Below are 22333 nucleotides of genomic sequence, written 5' to 3' on the forward strand. Positions count from 1 at the left end.
AAAGTATATAAAGTAGTTTTATTCACCCTTGAGGTTGTTTAGAGGTTGATGGAAATCTATTTCAAAGCAACCAGCTTAGGGAGGTAGTTTTTAAGGTACACGAATTGTTTCTTCTACACCTTAAGCAAATACGTATATTTGAGGCGTGAATAATTTCCCCCGATTTAAATTAAAATTATTTCTGAATTATCCATGAGGTTTATTTTCTTAAGTGTAAATGATATTGAAATTGAGGTTTGTTAATGAGGTTATTTTTGGTGCTGCAAAGCATAACCTCATTTTCTACCTCGGGTCTATATTTTTACATCTGTCAACTTCTGAACAACCTCAACACACCTTATTTTTGTGTAAGGGAATCAAACTGGTGTTGATGTCTATGATAGAGGTTTCTAGAACAATTATTCGATTCGGTTCCACTTTTGTTTTTTCTGATTTAAATATTAATTCGTGCATTTTTACTTCATTTTATATAAAATTTTTAAGCATTTATATTACACCGTCTTTAAAACGATAGGTTGACTAAGCAGTTAGTGCAATCACATGGTAGATTTACATGATTTACAAAGTGCCACGTAAGAAAGATATTTAAGAAAATCTAGAAAATAAATTTTTTTTATGCCATGCTCCAAGGTATCATGAAAAAAATTACCAAATTTCACAGCATTTACCAAACTTATCACAGAATATGAAACCATATTTTATATGCATTCTAATTTACTGAACATTAATGTTTTTAATTTAACAATTCAACAGATAAAAATATTTCTTATCAGCATAACAATTTCTTAAAAAGATGCAATCACAAAGTAAATATCAGAACAATCGTTGCATTAGTTGTCAATTTGTAAATAATGCTACAAGGACAATTTTTTTTAAAAATATCATTATCTATATATATATTTAATCTTTGTCATTTAATTTGAAAGTAGAAGGTTGTAAATTAGTATTTTGTAGTTATATTTATAATAACTAATTTTAATTTTATGTTTAACAACCTTACTAATAAGCAATCATATATATCAATAAAATTATTTATTAAACATTTAATTAAAAGTTTCCAAAAAAGAAGACAATATATTTTAGAAGGTTTGAGAGATTGACTCCTATATTACTCGTCTTTCAGCATTTAGCTGGTTTGTCACTCAAATAAACCAGATGGTTAGGTATCTTGCCTAATTCGGAAGCATTGCTATCGAAAATTGTCTTTCAAATTGACCTACTTGTCCTAGTAAAACTAACTTTATTACTCTGTTAAAAATTTCTCAGAGAAAATGGCTAAATAACAATTTATTTCAATGTTATTTTACCATATTCAATTAAAACAGTTAAATAAATATTAAAAAGACGGCATTCAAACTGTTAAGCGAGAGAAAAAAATTAATTCACTGTTTTTACCGAATCAGATAAAACAAACAGACACACTGAGCACGCAATCAATAAGAATCGAGCTCACTATCTCCAGAAGCTGAAAGTTAACCCATGTGAATTATTACGAATTCATATTTTTTTTTAACACAACAGTGGATGCCTAATTATCTCATGGTAATAAATGTGTGATGAACACCTTATGAAGCCACTGAGTTCTTTCACAGCTTTGTACAATCTTGAGGTCGGTCATGGGATTGTTGTATCTGCCGAGAGGACTAATCTCCAATCTCATGACCGACTGAATGGAGGTCAAACCTCAGCATTGAACCACAATGTTTTATCCATTCCTTCAACACACGAGAACTTTCTAGTGTCCTGTACTCCTAAATTGGTGACCCTGAACTACGAATAAGAATCTCTCTTTCGCTTATAGATGGCAGCACCAGAAACAAAAATGTCCATTGCTTCCCATCTCTCACGATCGATGACACCATTAGATAAACTAATTAAGTCACATTTCATGATTTATTTAATAAAATGCAATCGAACTTTAGTGATAATTCCTAACAAAAAGGCCTGACACATCGTAATTCCATTGTCTTTCTAAAATTAATTATTGCTGTTTTTAAACCATGCTAGTTGTAAATGGCTACAAAACCGTACAGTTTTGTATTCACAGTTTTTTTTTACCATATTAGCCGTAAATTATTTTTAAACCAATAAAGGTGAAGAATTGTTCCCAACCATAAACTTTACGGTTAATTGGATGGACAGACTGCTACCGGTTATTTTACCGTAATATAGGGATGAAAATACTAATGAACCTTTGACACTGAATGAGATTCAAATATGCAATTGCACACATTGCGATTCACGCATGTGCGAACAGTTCGTGTTGCATGTAGTACGCAAGACTTGGGTCATAATTTTGTTAAGGAGTATAATATGTAATTAATATATTATTTTGTGCAAGGAAATTTGTAATGAACTATTCATTTCATAAAAATGAAAGCGTGATTTATTTAGATTAATATGCTTTGAAAAAAATTAAATTTAAGGAATTAATTTATAACATTCAAATGGATTTGATCCAAGTACAAGGTAAGTTAATTGAAATGCATACCTGTTAGGTATATTACTAATATTTTTCTTTGTAGAGTTTAGCTTGGACGGGACAATTATAATTTTTTCCAAGCTTTTCAAACCTGCATGAACAAAAACACATTTTTTTTAAAAATTTATTGATTTATACAAATATACATTCATTTATTTTCTCACAAAAATTTTAATTATTTTTACTGGATTATTACATTAAACAACATAAAAGTATCGATTGATTTTTGGTGTTTTATACTGAGGAAAGCAAATAAGCTGGTATTTCTTAATAAATTCGCAGACTTTTTACAATTCCGAAAGTCGAATGACCTCTTAGTGAAAAATTAAGCCAATTTTTCTTGGAGAAAAAATTTCCTACAGTATTTATTGGATATTTATGAAGAGATGTATTTAAGTGTTTGAATAGACACTCTGACTCTTACCCAATACAGTATGCCATTCAGGTGCATATCACCTCTATGAAGCATACCCCAAAAAAGGGAAATCACGCGATGGACAAAAAGCAATACCTTGGTTCTAACCAGAGCTCAATCTTTGGCCACGTTAAATCACTAGTTTATGCTACGCCTCTCAACACGCCAAATGATCTACTTGCGTGTGTCATCCAATACTTCAGCTGGCACCAAAAGCACTCCTTGCAGGTTCGAGTGCGGATGGGAATCATTTTTACGTCATTGTTAAATGATGACAACGGGTGCCCCTTCAAACAATTCATGTAATTTTTATTTAAAAAAATTTTTTTTTTGTAAGTTTGTCGCGTCCTTTGTAGAGGTTTTCCACAGGGACGTTGAGACTTGCAGAGGTTTTTCGTGATTTTCACCCTCTCGTAGCGATCAGCGATACTCTGTGGCAATTTTTCATATTCTTAATGCCTTTTATCATCAAACTGAATCTGTTGATGATCATCTTATGTAAAGTACGCTTGGAATATTGAAGCATCTCATAATTCATATTCTCAATAGTTAAATTGCAGAGCATAGAGTATCGCAAACCATCTCAACGCGTTTTGCGATACTATGTTCTGCGGAAATTTTTCATATTCTTAATACCTTTTACCATGAATCTGAATCTGTTAATGAACATCTTGTGTAAAGTACGCTTGGAATATTGAAGCATCTCATAATTCATATTCTCATTAGTTAAATTGTAGAACATAGTATCTCAAATGGTCTCAACGCGTTTTGCGATACTATGTTCTGCGGAAATTTTTCATATTCTTAATACCTTTTACCATGAATCTGAATCTGTTAATGAACATCTTGTGTAAAGTACGCTTGGAATATTGAAGAATCTCATAATTCATATTCTCATTAGTTAAATTGTAGAACATAGTATCTCAAATGGTCTCAACGCGTTTTGCGATACTATGTTCTGCGGAAATTTTTCATATTCTTAATACCTTTTACCATGAATCTGAATCTGTTAATGAACATCTTGTGTAAAGTACGCTTGGAATATTGAAGAATCTCATAATTCATATTCTCATTAGTTAAATTGTAGAACATAGTATCTCAAATGGTCTCAACGCGTTTTGCGATACTATGTTCTGCGGAAATTTTTCATATTCTTAATACCTTTTACCATGAATCTGAATCTGTTAATGAACATCTTGTGTAAAGTACGCTTGGAATATTGAAGAATCTCATAATTCATATTCTCATTAGTTAAATTGTAGAACATAGTATCTCAAATGGTCTCAACGCGTTTTGCGATACTATGTTCTGCGGAAATTTTTCATATTCTTAATACCTTTTACCATGAATCTGAATCTGTTAATGAACATCTTGTGTAAAGTACGCTTGGAATATTGAAGAATCTCATAATTCATATTCTCATTAGTTAAATTGTAGAACATAGTATCTCAAATGGTCTCAACGCGTTTTGCGATACTATGTTCTGCGGAAATTTTTCATATTCTTAATACCTTTTACCATGAATCTGAATCTGTTAATGAACATCTTGTGTAAAGTACGCTTGGAATATTGAAGAATCTCATAATTCATATTCTCATTAGTTAAATTGTAGAACATAGTATCTCAAATGGTCTCAACGCGTTTTGCGATACTATGTTCTGCGGAAATTTTTCATATTCTTAATACCTTTTACCATGAATCTGAATCTGTTAATGAACATCTTGTGTAAAGTACGCTTGGAATATTGAAGAATCTCATAATTCATATTCTCATTAGTTAAATTGTAGAACATAGTATCTCAAATGGTCTTAACGCGTTTTGCGATACTATGTTCTGCGGAAATTTTTCATATTCTTAATACCTTTTACCATGAATCTGAATCTGTTAATGAACATCTTGTGTAAAGTACGCTTGGAATATTGAAGCATCTCATAATTCATATTCTCATTAGTTAAATTGTAGAACAAAGTATCTCAAATGGTCTCAACGCGTTTTGCGATACTATGTTCTACAGCAATTTTTCATCTTCTTAATGCCTTTTACCATCAATCTGAATCTGTTAATGAGCATCTTGTGTAAAGTACGCTTGGAATATTGAAGCATCTCATAATTCATATTCTCATTAGTTAAATTGTAGAACAAAGTATCTCAAATGGTCTCAACGCGTTTTGCGATACTATGTTCTACAGCAATTTTTCATCTTCTTAATGCCTTTTACCATCAATCTGAATCTGTTAATGAGCATCTTATGTAAAGTACGCTTGGAATATTGAAGCATCTCATAATTCATATTCTCATTAGTTAAATTGCAGAACATAGAATATTGCAAACCGTCTCAACGCGTTTTGCGATACTATGTTCTGAGAAAATGTTTGAACCTCTCGGTGTCTTTAGCACTTCTCTGAATCTATCGGATGTGTCGCTTCTCTGAGAGCAAGCAAACACTTATAGTTGTCATTCATATAAACTTTCTGTTTACTTTTTTCTAACCAAACACAATATACAGGGGGTTTATAAATTCCCGGACCCATTTTGATGTTTAAGAACTCATAAAATAATGAAGATATAAACAAACTTATGGCATTTATTGATGGAATGGGCATTTATTGATGGAATCAGATAATTTCATATTTATCTATAATTATTGCATTTTTATCTCTTTTGTTTTTGGCAACTATTGCAATGTTATGTTTACTTTTGATGTGTTTGTTCTATGTAGTACTTTTCTATGTGATGTTTTAATCGAGCGGATATTAAGGAGAATGCATACACCACAAGAGAAAGCTCAGATTTTATGGTGGTTCATAGAAACGAAATCGATAGTGCAAGTGCAGAGAAATTGCAGAAGAATTTACCAAAAAGATCCTCCATCCAAAAGCAGCGTCTTGTAGTGGAAAAAGAATTTTCTAGAAACTGGAAGTATCACAGATAAGAAACGTTCCGGACGTCCCTGCACAAGTGATTTTGACGTTGAGCGTCTCAGACAGATATTTTTAGACAATCTTAGAAGATCTGTGAGATCAGTGGCAAGCGAATTGGATATGCCAATTTCGACGGTGTACAAGGCTATTAAGAAACGATTAAGACTGCATGCATACAAAGTTCAAATTGTTCAAGGTTTGGAACCGGACGATAGGCCTAGGAGGATGGCGTTTGCAACAGATATGGTAGGAAGGATAGAAGATGATGTTGATTTTCTGAAGCGCATAATGTTCTCTGACGAAGCATCCTTTCATGTTTCTGGCATTGTTAATCGCCATAATGTGCGCATACGGGGACCTGTAAACACCCTTGAATACCGTGCGACACAAAGGGATGCCCCAAAGGTCAATGTGTGGTGTGGACTAATGCACGACCGATTCATTGGGCCCTTCTTTTTTACAGAAAAGATGGTCTCATCTGTCGTATACTTAGACATGTTGGAAAACTTCTTATTTCCACAACTAGAAGAGCTTCAGCCACATGTCTCTTTGCAACAAGACAGTGCACCACCTCATTGGGGTATCATCGTTCGTAGTTCTTTGAATGACCATATGACCATTTTCCAGGAAGATGGATTGGGCGAGGTGGACCAATTCCTTGGCCACCCAGATCACCTGATATAACGCCGCTGGACTTTTTTCTTTGGGGATTTATAAAGGACAATGTTTGCAGGAGGATCGTGTCGAACAATGATGACCTAAAAGCCAGAATTATAACCACAATAGCCTTTGTGGACGCCGCCATGCTTGCCGCTACCTGGCATGAAATTGACTATCGACTTGATATTCTCCGTGCGACGAAGGGGGCACACATGGAAGTTCATTGACAAGGGTCATGAAACTTTTTGAGTCTATCTAACCATTTATGTTATTAATTTTAATCTATCTTTATTATTTTAGGAGTTATTAAACATCAAAATGGGTTCGGGACTTCATAAACACCTTGTATTTAGTTAAAGAATAAAAAGAAAGTTAATGGAACAAGTATTCCCGGAATAGTAATTTTACCTGTAGATATATTCTTCAGTTTAGAAAGCATGTCAATATCTTTTTCTTCATAACGGATGTGATCGATTGATACAATATATTTAGGAGACACTAATTCCAATCTATTAATGGCAGCCTATAGCAACAAAAACATACTAATAAAAATTGATGTAATAATAGAATAAAGAAACGAAGTAGTACTTAAAAACATACTTGTTAAACAATCACGCTACATGAGTTACCACATGCACCACTTCTGAAAAGCCATGCAGTAAAATGGATGTGTAACTTTTAGTTGAAGCTTCAGTATTTCTTTACGTGGTTTCGGTTTTCAATCTGGTCACAATTAGATTGGTGCTAGCGAGTTCATGTCGTTATGATTACATTGGTTATTTTTAGCAATACATATATTTGCGTTTTTGCAATATATCGCATGTTTGGAATGCAACACTTTTGGATCTTGGATACTTTTGGATCACTACTCTTATGGATCACTACTCTTATGGATCTCGTACTCTTAAGACTAATGACTCTTAGACTCAACGAAAAACCAATGATTTAATGTATTTTATTAGAAGTTATTAATAGTGTAAAGTTAACTGCCAATGTGGTTATTTGTTGATTTAACAGAGATGCTGTACTATTTTTTCCCTTTCGAGTGACTATCAGGTAGATGCTAGTGATTGGATTTGTTCTAAATATATCTTTTAGTTATTTCAGATTTTATGAACAATGCGTCTATTTTCTTGTTTGCAACACATTACGGGTTTAGTATGCAGCACATCCTCGTATGGAGTTTCAACCATTTAGTTAAAACACAACTAAGAAATCATTGTTTGAGGTTAACATTAAAAATATTTACGTTTCCAACAAAGGATAGGGTATGCTTTTTGCACTGTACACTAAAGCAAACAACAATGTGAATAAAGCACAGGCAAAAGCCACTCGGCTATGTAGGTGTCAGGGAACTGGCCAAGCATCAGAGAGGTTCTGGGTACGAATCCCCTGCATAGCATGGGTGTTCTTTCATTCTTTGTACTGTCTGTCCTTACTGTGGGAGCAACGTTGCCCACCTAATATGGTGATTCTGAAAGAGTGGCCAACAAATTTTCTCTTCAGATGCCTTCAGACGAAAGGTCATTCCTCAGGTGGGAAAAAGCACAAATAAAAATCCCAGTCTATTCATGTATTTTTATTTGTGCTTTATTCACGTCATTGCTTGCTTTATATTTACGTTTATTTGGTTATTAATTCTATTCATCTTGTCACTTCCATTTCTCTCAAAAAACGTTCTCCGTGGTTCAGTAACGTTTTTCTGAGGCAATTTTATTGAACAGTGAAACCCCAAAGTAAAATCTCTTTTCAACAATACAAAAGAAGGGAGGTTACGAACTTTTTTTTACCTCTTTGCTGTTGCCAGATGAATGCGAACCTGATTGGTTAAATATATTTACATGCGAACGCCTCATCAATCAGATTGTTGCTCGCATCTCCGAATTCACGTATTCAACTAAAAGTTATTTTTTTGCATGACATTATCTTTGGACTGCTTTTTTGACCAAATTATTAGGACCACATTACTCAGATTGAGGCTACCCTCTGAAGACTGAAAGTCAAAGTTCCAATCCATCGAAAAAAATTTTGTTTAGAAAAGTGCGTTTTTGTGTCCCGATTTTGAAGCCTCAGTTATCGTCTGCACTTATAAATTAACATATTGGAGGTTACCTCCTCGAACCATTAAGATTGAGTGCAAAAGCTTGAAGATCCGATCATTAGATTAAAAGTTATTTAGGGTTGTGCGTTCAATTTTTTGCTTACAGTCACGAAATTCCTTGCACCGTTATGCAATAATATTTCTTTGAAGTATTTTTTGGCCAATTAGTCATGAAGAGTTAATATGCTAGAAACAGCGATATACAGGATATCTGGAAATGACCAAATTTAATGCATATTTTTTTAAATCCTAGTTAAAGTTAAAAGAAAATATATATATATATATATATATATATTAGAGAAAAAGCTATTTAGTATTTAAGCAAAAAACAAACAAAGGCAGTATTTAAATTTTAAGGGCTGAAGAGGGCTTAAAAGATTAAAAATAATTTAATTGCCAAAATAAGCCTTGAATAATACTTCCTTATTAATGATTAATAGTCACCTTTTTGATTTATTCAGCCATCAAACAGGATTCAATGTTTTCAATAACACTCTCCTTGTAAGTGGTTCATTAAATCACTTCCATTTTGTGGTTCACGTACATTACTGTATACAGCACTGAATACAACTTTCAGAAGTTCAAATACATAAAAAAGTAAAGAATTTCATCCCTTTTACGGAATTTACAAAACAAAGCAACTAACCTGAGCTCCCAACATTGGAAGTATTCCAATAAAGACAGCTCCAATACTAGCAACAGCTAGCATTGAAAATATGGCTTCTTCTCTATTGGACATATAACCTAGGTTATGAAAAATAAATCGATATTTATAGGTTTCATCCAAATAGGCATCAAAATAAGTTCGATATAATTTCTATAAAAATCAATTAGCATATTGATATTTATTTTTCAATTTATGATATCTAGTCAACAGACAAACTAACTTTCCTTTGTCCCAAATCAACAAACTTCCCTTTTTTAGAAAATGCACGAAAAAAATTATGAATAAGAATTAACAGATTTGATTTTGTGCTAGGATATTGAACTGCAGGGACACATGCCTTGGTTTTATGGAAATATTAAATTTTAATTCGTGTTAGGATATTAAACTGCAGAAATATTTGCCTTGATGTTACAGACATATTAATAGATTTGATTTCGTTTTAGGATATTGAGCTGGAGGGATACTTGTTTTGGTTTTAGAAAATGCAAAAAGAAAAATTATGAATAGGAATTAACAGATTTGATTTTGTGCTAGGATATTGAACTGCAGGAACATTTGCCTCGGTTTTATGGACATATTAAATTTTAATTCGTGTTAGGATATTGAACTGCAGAAATATTTGTCTTGATGTTACAGACATATTAACAGATTTGATTTCGTGTTAGGGTATTGAGCTGCAGGGATACTTGTTTTGGTTTTAGAAAATGCAAGAAGAAAAATTGTGAATAAGAATTAATATATTTGATTTCGTGTTAGTATAGTAAGCTTCAGGGATATTTGTTTATTGCAATTTTATTCAGGTGTTTCGGAAATTCCATCTATTACGATTATCAACAATGAAATAATATAAGTAATCTAGCATGTGTGTGGTGTATGTGTTTAGAATGCAAGTTTTGATATCACTCAAAATTTCAATGTGCAAAAAGATAATAAGCTTTGTAGAAATGATTAAATTACTCTTACATGCCACTTTATCTCCTTTCTTTAGGCCGATTCTTCTAAAGGCTGATGAATACTGTTTCACTTCTTCATATACTTCTGCATGAGTTATTCTTCTTTCTTCTCGATCTTCACCTGTAGAAAATTTTTTTTGTAAGAAAAATCCTTAGAGATGAAAAATATTACCAAATGTGTTGAAATGTATAAAATAAACTTTATGTTGACTCTTAAGTAGGAAATATGTGCCAAGACGCAACTATAAATAGGTGATAGAAAAGGAAGTAAATTTTATAGACTTAATGATTTTTTTTATATAATGTGTGATGCGCAAGCGTCTACCATAAGAGCAAGTTAGCTTGTCTTATATACTAGTGAATTTATGTTAAATAATCGTAGTGGTAGTTACGTAACAATACTCCCTCACCAGAATTTTATCAGGGATGGAATTCGATCAACGGATACCACAAGTTGCCGTATTTGTGAAAGACAGGGAGAGCTGCATTAAGGTCACTGGATTTTGAGCTTTAGCAATGAGAGCTGTATTAAGTTCATGGTTGTGCGTGAGAACTCTCATGTGTTGCTATTAGCAGTCGAGTGTGTGCAGGATCCCTTAGTGTGTAAATGAGTATGATGAGAGGCAACAGCGCGAAGAGGACGATGACGCATTCACAGATAACCATCCAATGTGGACAATGCATCGAAGTAGACATGATCATATCACGTCCGGGTCACCAATGTGAGGAAAGACCATTGGACGATGCCAACTTTCATCTATCAAGAGGTACCTCAAGATTGAACCAAGTTAGCATGTCTTATATACTAGTGAATTAATGTTTATTAATCGTAGTGGTAGTTACGCTACAAATTATGATAAGATGAATACCAAGTGAGCGTCGCAAAAATGACAGACGATTTGAAGAATAACTCATAGAAATTACCTATTCCAATCAAAGCTATGTGACTATCTCTGTATCTCAGATAATTTTCTGCAATGTTAAGTCGAGCTCCAACAAACCATTTTGGAGATTGACTCATTGGAACAGAAAGATCTATCACCTATAAAGATATTAAATTAATGAAACAAAGTGGTTAAAAATCTAACGACGTTTAATGACAGAAAAGAGTTTAATAAAATATTAAACCATATTGACGATAAATAATACATTGATAATTTAAATCAGTGTTAAATAACTTATGATCTATTGATTGTTTTTCCCCTGACTAATACACAAGTTTATTTATCCGAGAAAATATGCATTTTGCAGGGTTATTAGCTTTTGAAAAAACAACACCTATAGTTATAATAAAATAATAGTTACTTACTTTGTCATATTTCCTTGAATGTATAATTTCTGTAAAATTCCATATTTCTGCCCAGAAGTTTTCAATATTTTCTATAGACCATTTATGGAGATCCCAGTAGCTATCTGTAAATATGAGTATATTTTGATTTTATATTAATTGTTATGTGTTATTGCTGATATTCGGAGACTCTGCCTTTAACTGAAATAATGTTTTTTTATGAACAATATGCTATTTTTATAGCTGTTTTAGGTTCGAACTAATTATTCCTGACTGTTGGAGCGAAACTTATTTTGAGATGCTTATTTCTAAGGTTAACATAAGCAAAAAAATGTAGAAGTAAATTTTGCTAGCAGATAATGATATATAATAATGTTCGAAGTAGATTTGTTTTTTAATGTTCTTAATGTCTCTTAAATTTCATGTTACTATTTTGTAAATAAAATGTATATAGTTTTTATTTTATTACCTTATTATTTAACTGTTGCGACACTTATACAGCACAGCAAACTGATGACCCGGATCTGATTAATACTTAACACTTAATCAATAATTAATACTGTTGATTTGAGTTTTGAAATTTTTTGGCTAGCACCCTTTACGTTGATCATGAAAATGGTGCTAAATGTCGAACGGAAGACTCACAGTATTGAGAAAATGAAAAGCGATTTTAATCAAATTTTAAAAGTCACTCTAAGATTTGGACTCATGCCAAAATTGAGAATTCCTTATAGTTTTATTAAATTTTATCCAAGTAGAAAAATCTCGCCAAATCGGCGTGTTTTTTCTAGCGTTATAATTTTTTTAAAAAAAGTATTTAAGCTTCTTGTTCGTATTTAGCTCCAGTTAGTTTTTTCCCCATTTCTTAATGGGAAAAAAATAAAGCTATAATTCTGAACTGTATTACATACAGTAATGGGAAAAAAATTAAAGCTTTCATAATGGGAAAAAAATTAAAGCTATAATTCTGAACTGTATTACATACAGTTCAGAATTATAGCTTTGTTGAGAGTTTAAAGACACAAAATACTTAGGTAAAATCCTAGAATAGCCCATCTCTTGGCGACTTTTTGAAATCTTGCGAAGTTGGCGATCATTACTGGGGTCAACGTTGCCTTTTAAATATTTAAAAAAAAAATTTTAATTATTAGAAATTTAAAACCGCAAAAAAAACTAAAAAATCGAATAATAACGGTATCAAATGAAATAACGGTTAATAAATGAAATCATAACGATCATTCTAACTGCAAGAGATCAGAGGCATAACTGGCAAAAAAATAAACCCTTTCCAACTTTTGCGTAGGTATACATATCAGATAACCAATCAGGTTTAAGAATTTAAAATGATAAACCACATTTTGAAATTGTTCAGCGTTTTTGGAGAATAATAGTCAAATTATTTCTGTGCAAAAGTCACGTTTTATGTTAAATGTATATTAAGTGTTATGTATATTATTAAAAGTTATGTTACGTATATTGGTATATTAAATGTTATGTTAAGTGTTATTTTTGTGTGTAAGTTATGTGCTAAGTGGCAGAATTAATGGAATAAATCTGAAGCATTATCTTCATCAAACTTGGCTGCTACACCAAAGTAGCCAGTCAGAAATTATTATAGTAAAAATGCAGCTTAATGTAACATATATGTAACAAAATTTTTACCATTATAAGGTATTTAAAAATTGTACAAAAAAAATCTTATAGACCTGGTACTGACGCACTGTAGTTAGTCTCAAAACTTTAAATATTTATACGGATTATTGATAGCAAAACTTTAAGCGCTATCTACTCGAAACTGTATTTCTCTTGCTTGCTGTACTAGAACCGATTTACTTGAAATTTTGGCACAATATTCATAATAAATATAGTTTTCGTTGCACGTCGGTATATCTTTATTGCGTTGACTTGTTTTGAATAATCCACGACGAAAAGTTAATTTATTTATGTAACTTTTTGAAATTTTTATTTCAAAATACAGCTATTTCGTAAAGACTCCTACGTGCAATGAGAATTATATTCATATCATTTAAAAAAAACTAGATAGAATCGAATTTAGATGATTTTTTTTCATATTAGTACAGGAAGTTATGATTTATGAAAAAAAATAAGTTTTAACCATTCTATGATATATGCGCTAATTTTTAACATTTTTTTTTTGCATAATGGCAAAATTAAGATTATAATATGCACAATAAGATGAAAATAGTTATTAAGTTAAGTTTATCACAATCATTGCAGAATTCATTTAAAAGCTAATTCATTCATTTTACAGGCTTCTACTGTGTTGTTCCCCTTTTAAAAAGATAGTAATTTTTTGAAATTTTTATTTCAAAATACAATCATTTCTTAAAAAGTCATACGTGCAATGAAAACTATATTCATGTCGTTTTAAAAAAAAACAAATCGAATTTAGATGATTTTCTTTCAACTTATCACTACAGGAAGTTATGTATAATTTAAAAAATAAGTTATAAACATTCTATGATATATGAGCTAATTTTTTAAATTTTTCTACTTATATCATGATAAAATGAAGATTAAAATCTGTACAATAAGATGTAAAGAATTATTAGGTTAATTTTGTCACAACCATTGCAGAATTCATTTAAAAACAAATTCATAAATTTTACAGGTTTCTACTGTGTTGTTCCTCTTTTAAGAAGACATGGCAATAATAAAAATTAAAACGTAGTCAAGTATATTTACCTAGTTTCACTTTATATTTTTCTTCTATTAAATTCATGAATTTCACAAAATTTGATGATTTGTCAATTCCGGTTGGCTTCCATATGCAGGCATTTTCAAAGTTTTTGGCATCCATCCTTTTTGAAAATTATCATTTAAGACAGTTACAAATAATTAAACAGTATGTCTTAGTCAGCATTTTGCAACACATTTTATTTTATCACGGCATATAAGAGTTTGACTAATACAGACACTATTTGCAATAAATCTAATTTAAATAAAAATAGTAAACTAGAGCAATTTTATATCTTTTATATTGTAAGAGTGGGAGCATTGCCCTTACATATTTCATACAAAAAATAAATAAATAATAAAGATCAATAATAATAACTTAACATAAACGAAAATAGAGTATTGTCCCATCTTGCCCGGACTACTCGAGCAAGATGGGACACATAATTATGTTTCAAAAATCACAGAAATTAATGTCAGAATAAAAGAATAATCGACAAAAAAACGTTCATAAACATCACAGTTACTGCATAAGAAGTGGTCAAAACCAGAATAAGCACTGCACGCTTCACGAGCCTATTTTAAGCAATCTGAACATTGAATCCAGTCTTCAGTAACAGTAAGTTATATTTGTTAGTTTATATATTTTTTGTTAATATTACCTTATTTTTTCGGCTTTTTGCCAAAGCCGGAGAGTTTAATTTTTATTTTACACTTTTATACTACTTTGGCTGTCCCATCTTGCCCGGATAGTACATTTTTTAAAAACATTATCTGCAAATTTGTTTAAGCAAATAAATTTTAATTTTCACTACTCATTATGTTTGCACAATAATACTACAGTGCCACAAATTTGACAAATTTATTTCAATGTATTAAACAAATAATAACAGCATACAGACCTGGAGTAAATATTTTAGTACGCTATAAGAAAAACAAAACAATGCTTGCATTTCGGTAACACCTTGTGAACTGACGAAAAAACTTGTGCGTATTGAGAATTTTTAATAAAATGTATAGGCTCTCAATTTTCTGTACAATCAGTTATAACAGAATTAACCCTTTGACCCAGAATTTTTATTAAACAGAATTTTTATACTTTTCTTATTATTTTGTTTTAATTTAGACCAAAATAACAGAAAAATATTATATTTAACAATTGAATAATTTATGGTAATGAAATGCAGTATGAAACACCAGCGTCTTTTTCTGCGCTAAAGGTAAAATACTCGAAACACGGCTCACTACTAAACACTAATTTTTAAAATTCGCCCTTATTTGTAGTTATTTAGATCAACGAGAAACAGTTATTCATCACTGAAATTTCTTAAATTTACAAAATCAATTATTGATAAATTTTTGAATATCAATGGAAAAAAAATTAAAACTACTTTTTGTTGGATCCTTTATTTTAGTGCAAATTTAATTCTGATAATCTAACAGATTTTTTTAACAACTATTAGATTGTTTTTGTTGCAGTTAAGATATACCATTAAAATATTAAATGCATTTTTGCTTGTGATTAGGGAGTCAGAAAAAAATATCCAAGAAAAACACCGGTTTCACGTCTTCATCAAACGGTTAAATAACTTTCAGTGATTGAATTTTTCCCAAATTTTGTAACTGTAAAAGGATAACATTGTAAGTGATTATCAGAACAAACATTGAGAGAAAAAATCTTTTCTCCAATTTAAACAATACAAGTGGAACAACAGATGCATTTTCTCTGAAATGTTTGAATGTTGAATGTAATATTAATAGTTTGGTAACGAGTGAGTGTAATTAGAGCCCGAGAAAAAAAATCTAAAGACAAACACTGGTATCACGCGTGCTCCAAGAGGTTAAATAACTTTTAGTGATTAATTTTTTCCCTAATTTTGAAACTGTAAAAGGATAACATTGTAAGTTATTATCAGTCCAAACATTCCGAGAGTAAATCTTCTCTCCATTTCAAACAAACCAAGTGGAACAACAGATACATTTTTTCTGAAACGTTCGAATGCTGAATTTAATATTAATAGATTGGTAACAAATGAGTTACGATTTTCTTCTAGTTTTGATATCAGATCTTCTTTAATGGTTTGAACTTCGTTCTTCACTTTATCGCAAATATTGACGAGAAAAATAAATTGAATTGAATGTACTATAAGTGTTATTAAATACTTAACTCTTTTATAAATAATCTCTGAGGGATTTAAAAATAGATATAGGGAAAAGCACATGGCGATAAACCACACCGTAATCAAACAAATAATTAAAGGTAAAAGCAAATCATTTATTTTCTTAATTTCTATAGTCATTTTCTTGTAATCACTGATGATTTGAATTGATTTCGAGGATGTTATTCGAATTTTTATATTTTCTCTAACTAAGCGATTGTAAAAAATAATGGTACTAAAGTTCTCCAACTGAATAAAATAACAAATGAAAGCACAACTAGCAGGAAATAAAATGATCAGAGCGAAAGACCAGCAATACAAAATTTTCCATATAATTGCAATAGATTGTTTGGTCATATTGTTTAGGTGGCGTAAGTCAACAAGATTGAATAAAGCTAGACGAACAATTCTATCATAGTCTCCATATCCCCAAAAGACTTCAAAAACGCGAATAGTGTAATAGATAAGAAGCAAAGGGTACACAAGCATCATTAATTTATCTGTTTGTCTGCGATTTTGATTAGAACAAATTTTTCTAATTTGATGGATGTAAATTACATTTTTTAGTACTCTTCGCAAGATTGAACGTAAAATAAAACTCATTACAAATATTAGAAAAAATCCTGTGATTTGCATTATGATATATATTATATTATATTTTTTAGAAAAATGAACAGCTGAATATAAAGTGTATATGCATGGGATTAACCACCCTATGTAAAGCCCTGTATAGAACACATCCTGCTTTTTATTAACAGTTTCACTAATTCTTTTGCTTTTCGCTTTTGCAATTCCAAAACACTTTAGAATAAGAAGTAAGAACTTCCAGTCTTTAGCTTGAAATAAGTTTGTATCGTGGTCACCGTAATCCATTATTGTTGACAAAAATTGGATGAATTAAAAAGTTAAAAATTAGTACATCAAAAAGTTAAACTTAAAAGTTTATGATTTTAAGTATCTGGAAAAAGCATAACTAGGATGTTATAAATACAATGAACAAATCTAATAGAATTGTTAAAAAAGATTGTGCTAAATCATTCTAACAGAGTTATTTTAAAAGATAGTTCTAACATAAATATTTTAACAGAATTATTCCAACAGATTATTCGAACGTAATTAATTTTAAAGAATGCAGGCCGTAGTTTGGTTGTAGTTGGATTGCTGCCCGTAGTTCGAAAGATCGCTCAGACAGAATTGCTCTAATAGATTGTTCTAACAGTATTGTTTTAATAAAACCTTTTTAATATGATTGTTCCAACAAATGATTCTGACAGAGTTGTTTCAAAGGATTGTTCAAACATAAATATTCTAACAGAATTATTCGAACAGATTGTTCGAACAGAATTAGTTTTAAAGATTGCTGGTCGTAGTTTGGTTGTAGTTGGATTGCTGCCAGTAGTTTGAGAGCTTGCTCAAACAGAATTGCTCTAAAAAAAGATTGTTCCAACATTTTAACAGAATTATTCTAACAGTTTGCTCAAACAGAATTACTTTGTGAGATTGCTCTAACAGAATTGCTGAAATAGATTTTTCTAACAGTGTATGAGCAGATTGTTCCAACATAGTTTTTTCAAAGATTTCTACTTAAAGATAAATCTAACAGAGTGTTTTCATAGAATTCGACTAAAAGATCAATGTAACAGATTGTTCAAAGCATATTATTCAAATAGTTAACAGAATTGTTTCGGCATGTTTTCCAAACAAGTCTTTTAAAGAAAATTTCTCTAACAAACTGCTTCAACAGATTTCTCAACCAAAATTGTTCTAACAAAATCTTTTAGCTACATTGTAAGGAAATCTTCTGCTGTCTTTTTTAAGGACTTTTAAGCCTTTTAAGTATTGAAAGTTAGCAACTTACTGAATTTATACAATTAACTGAACATTCAATAAACTTTAAAATGTTGTTTGAATTCCTCTTTCTTTTTTAAATGCTATGTATCAAAAGTATTTTCGAAACAATTTAATTTCCTCAGAAATGTTTCGTTGATATTTTTATGAAATTTTTTATAAATTTCGTTTTTTTAAAAATGAAAGCAGCAACATTCTTGTAGTAAAATGTGGTTTGAAATTCTATTAAATACTATTTTGGAATAAATATATTCTATTTTCTTTTGTTACCATGCCGATTTTTATGAAAGCTCTCTTGGATGATAGCATATATTTCCTTACATACAACTCATTCTAAAAAAGTAAATATTTTCAGAGAGATTTCCTTTATTGCTAGCCAGACTTTATTTCTCTACAAGATCTTTATTGCTTGCACAAATAAAACATATAACATTTAGCTGCTGTCAAATATCTATTTTCTACTGTTACCATTACGATTATTATAAAAGATATAATTTTTCTTGAATGATAGCATACATTTTCTTACAATATTCTAAAAGCAATAAACATTTTCACAGAGATTTCATTTTTTGCTAGCCAGATTTATTTCTTTTTAAGATCTTTATTAACTGCACACATAAAGCATATATTATTTTGCTGTTGATTAAACAGTGTTAGTATATTTCAATATATTACAATTCGTTTAGATACTCTTTCAATAAAATCATAATCTATTCTCTACTGTTACCATTACGATTCTTATAAAAGATACCATTTTTCTTGAACGATTAGATACATTTCCTCACATAAAAAACATTCTAAAAGCAATAAACATTTTTACAGAGATTTCATTTATTGCTAACAAGACTTTATTTCTTGTTAAGGTCTTTATTGCTTGCACATATAAAACATATAACGTTTTGCTGCTGATTAAACAGTGTTAGTATATTTTAATGATATATTACAATTCGTTTAGATAGTCTTTTAATTAAAAAGCAGAATCGAAAATATATTATACTAGTAAAAACTAGTTTTGTGGTTGCATGTTTTGCATAATTATATTTCGGTTTCATTGATATACCTAAGAGTTTCAATAGTAAAGCCAAATACCACTTCAATTGTATTTTTATCTACTTAATATTGTTAATTTTGTAAGAATATTATAATTAAAGTTGTATTTGAAATTGAGTCAGCGACATTCTCAACAAATCAACATGGCACGCAACATTTTCGCAAAACAATAATAGCAATGAAAATTCAGTTTTATTTTGGTCTACTTACTAACTTCAGTCTGCGAAAAACATTTGGATTATAATTGCCGTAAAGTTCCCTTCGTAACAAAGCAGCCTGGTACGTAATTATTCAAACGTGCATGCATCATAGAATATTAAAAAAATAATGAAGGTAGAAACACATTGAATTGAACATTATAAATGTAACGAATAAAATCATGCTTAATATTATTCACGATCCATAACGAATTCATATGAATAAATGTATTATTTATATTGTAATGATCGCATTTTGAAAAGACATAAATTCTAGTAATTTTTTTGAGGCAAACACATATCTAACTTAAGAAATATTTTCTAAAAAATATTCTTTTTTAAAGCTTTTTTTAATTGAATAACAGACACATTAGTTTTCAATTATTTTAAAATCAGATTTTTTTATCAACAAAATATGAAAAATATAATTGATTTCAATATTTACTATTTGTTAAAAATATTTTTATGATGCAATTGCGATTTTTCAATTATTTTTCTCCATTATTATTTTGTCATGCAACAGTTATATATTTATTTCGTATGTTATGCTTGACTTGATAAAAAGAAATTTAGCTGTTTTACAAGATCGAGAATTTCAGCAGCAAATATAAATTTACAATTTTTTTCCCTATCATATCGATAGAAAAAGTGGAAATTTAGTAAAAAAAACAAACTATTTTTATTCTATTAAGAGACATTTGAAAAAGAGAGAGATAGTTCATGTTACGAAATTTGTTAATAGTACAGCAAATTCTCTCATTTTATTTCCCATTAATACTTTATTTATGCAGCAATGTCTTATTTTTTCAAACTAATTGTTTTTCGGCAATTAAAAAACAAAACCTCATATGTCATAATTTCCCTCCCTTCTTTCCCATCGTTTTTAATGATAAAAAAATAACTTAATAAAAAAAGAACCTAATTAAAAATAGAAAAAACAGCAAACGAATACCTATTTTCTTTTTACATTAAATGTCAAATTGCCTTTATTTTACAATTTTTAAAGAAAAAGTTCGAAAAAAATTATTCTAATTATTTTAATTATTCGATTTTTTTTAAGAGACTGTCGAAATTCTTAACGATTTGGCTTGCAAGCTTCGTTTTCTATTACAAAATTTTTAATAAAAAAACACCGATTATTTATAAAAAATAATTATATTTGAACAATCAAACTATAATTAATTTTTATTTTATAAACAGTTAATTAATTTTGATTATTCAATTGTAATTCATTTTAATTTAACAACGAGTGATTTCTTTATCAGGTATAAAGTTTCCGCTTCCTCGAAAAAATTTTGCACGATTTTACAGTGAAATAATTAATTATTACGCCATTTTATCACAAAGATAACTGAATTTACCCAAGAAAAATTTAAATATGAATTTTAAAATTTTTATATAAATTATTTTATGAAAATTTAAATATGATGTATTTTACAAAAAATATTTAAAAATAACTACATTTTGCCAAGAAATAATTAAATACAACACTATTTTATTAAGAAATAACTAAATATTACACTATTTGGCGACAAAAATAATTGAATATTATTCTATTTAACCAACAAGTTAAATATTGCGAAAGTTCACCAAGTGCGTTTTTTTCAAATTTCGTTCTTACATTTGCGTATTTTGATGAGAAATAGAGAAACACGTAATTAAATAAGATATAAAATAAATTATGAAGTAAATTTATTTACCTTTAATAGGTAAGAATTATATGAACGAAATTATGCCTTATATATATATATATATATATATATATATATATATATATATATATATATATATATATATATATATATATATATATATATATATATATATATATATATATATATATATATATATATATATATATATATATACTTTTTAGTAATTATCTTTACAATGGAAGGGATATTTTTCTTCAAATTAATGGAATACCACAGGGATCTAATTATTCATCTCTCTTAGCTAACTTATTTTTGCATTATTATGAAAAAAATTATACTCTTAGTATTAAATTTGTTTTTAGATATATTGATGACTTAATTATCGTTAATTTCCAAGATTTTACTGTTTTATTGAGTGATATATACCCTGAGGAATTAATCTTACTTCGTAATCATGATGATAATATTAATTTCAATTTTTTGGATTTGGGTATTATGAAAGTTGAAAATATCTGCTTTGTTGATTTATACGATAAAAGAAATGATTTTAATTTTAATATTAATAAACTAGTTACTTGGAATTCTAATGTTTCTAGGAGCATCTATTTAAATACCACTTTTAATGAAATGAACAGAATTAAAAGAATATGTAGTAATATTTATTTATCCAAAAAACAAATCGATAAACTCTTTCAAAATCTGATAAAAAACAATGGATACTCAAATAATGTAATAAAATTTTATATAAAATCATTGAATTAATCGTATATTTTGGTGGATATATTTACTAAACATTTTTTTGTTGTTGTTAATTTTTATGATTTTCCCATGTGCAAATCCATTTCAGGCCAAAATTCATTGCCAAAATTATTTACTAAATAATTTCGTTGTTAATTTATATAATTTTACCATGTGCAAATCCATTTCGGGCAAATTCGTGGATAAAATTGTTTGCTAAAAATTTCTTTATTAATTTATACAATTTTCCACGTGCAAATCCATTTCGGGCAAATCCGTGTTAAAATAATCTATTAAAAATTTTTTCTTTGATAATTTAAATAATTTTTCTATGTGCTAATCCATATCGTGCAAATCCGCGGCTAAAATTATTTACAAAACAGGCAATTTATGTTTCTCTTTTCTCTTTTATATTTTTTCTTTAATAAACATCTATCTTCTAAAACTATTTATGATCAATTTTTAAAATTATCCAGTATAATATTACCTTGCGCACATTCAT

The 22333-nt window shown here is 29.4% G+C and overlaps 1 protein-coding gene across 2 annotated transcripts in view; it reads right to left on the bottom strand.

The window, feature by feature from the left end:
• The window catches only part of LOC107442736 (acetoacetyl-CoA synthetase), a 49054-nt gene that overhangs the window by 14659 nt on the left and 12062 nt on the right, over nt 1-22333 (bottom strand). The window contains exons 2-8 of one of the 2 annotated variants that reach the window (XM_087152247.1): nt 14194-14309; nt 11509-11612; nt 11124-11241; nt 10210-10320; nt 9226-9323; nt 6887-7001; nt 2492-2573 (exon numbers count right to left, since the gene is read on the bottom strand). In XM_087152247.1, coding sequence (XP_087008373.1) covers nt 2492-2573; nt 6887-7001; nt 9226-9323; nt 10210-10320; nt 11124-11241; nt 11509-11612; nt 14194-14308 — 743 coding nt within the window. In that variant the 5' untranslated portion in view covers nt 14309. The remainder of the gene's footprint in view (nt 1-2491; nt 2574-6886; nt 7002-9225; nt 9324-10209; nt 10321-11123; nt 11242-11508; nt 11613-14193; nt 14310-22333) is intronic. The other variant, XM_087152248.1, reaches the window with a different exon arrangement.

The sequence above is a fragment of the Parasteatoda tepidariorum genome, chromosome 9 (genome assembly GCF_982258835.1).
Source record: "Parasteatoda tepidariorum strain Cologne lab strain chromosome 9, Ptep-v5.0, whole genome shotgun sequence".
In the NCBI taxonomy this organism is placed as follows: domain Eukaryota; kingdom Metazoa; phylum Arthropoda; class Arachnida; order Araneae; family Theridiidae; genus Parasteatoda; species Parasteatoda tepidariorum.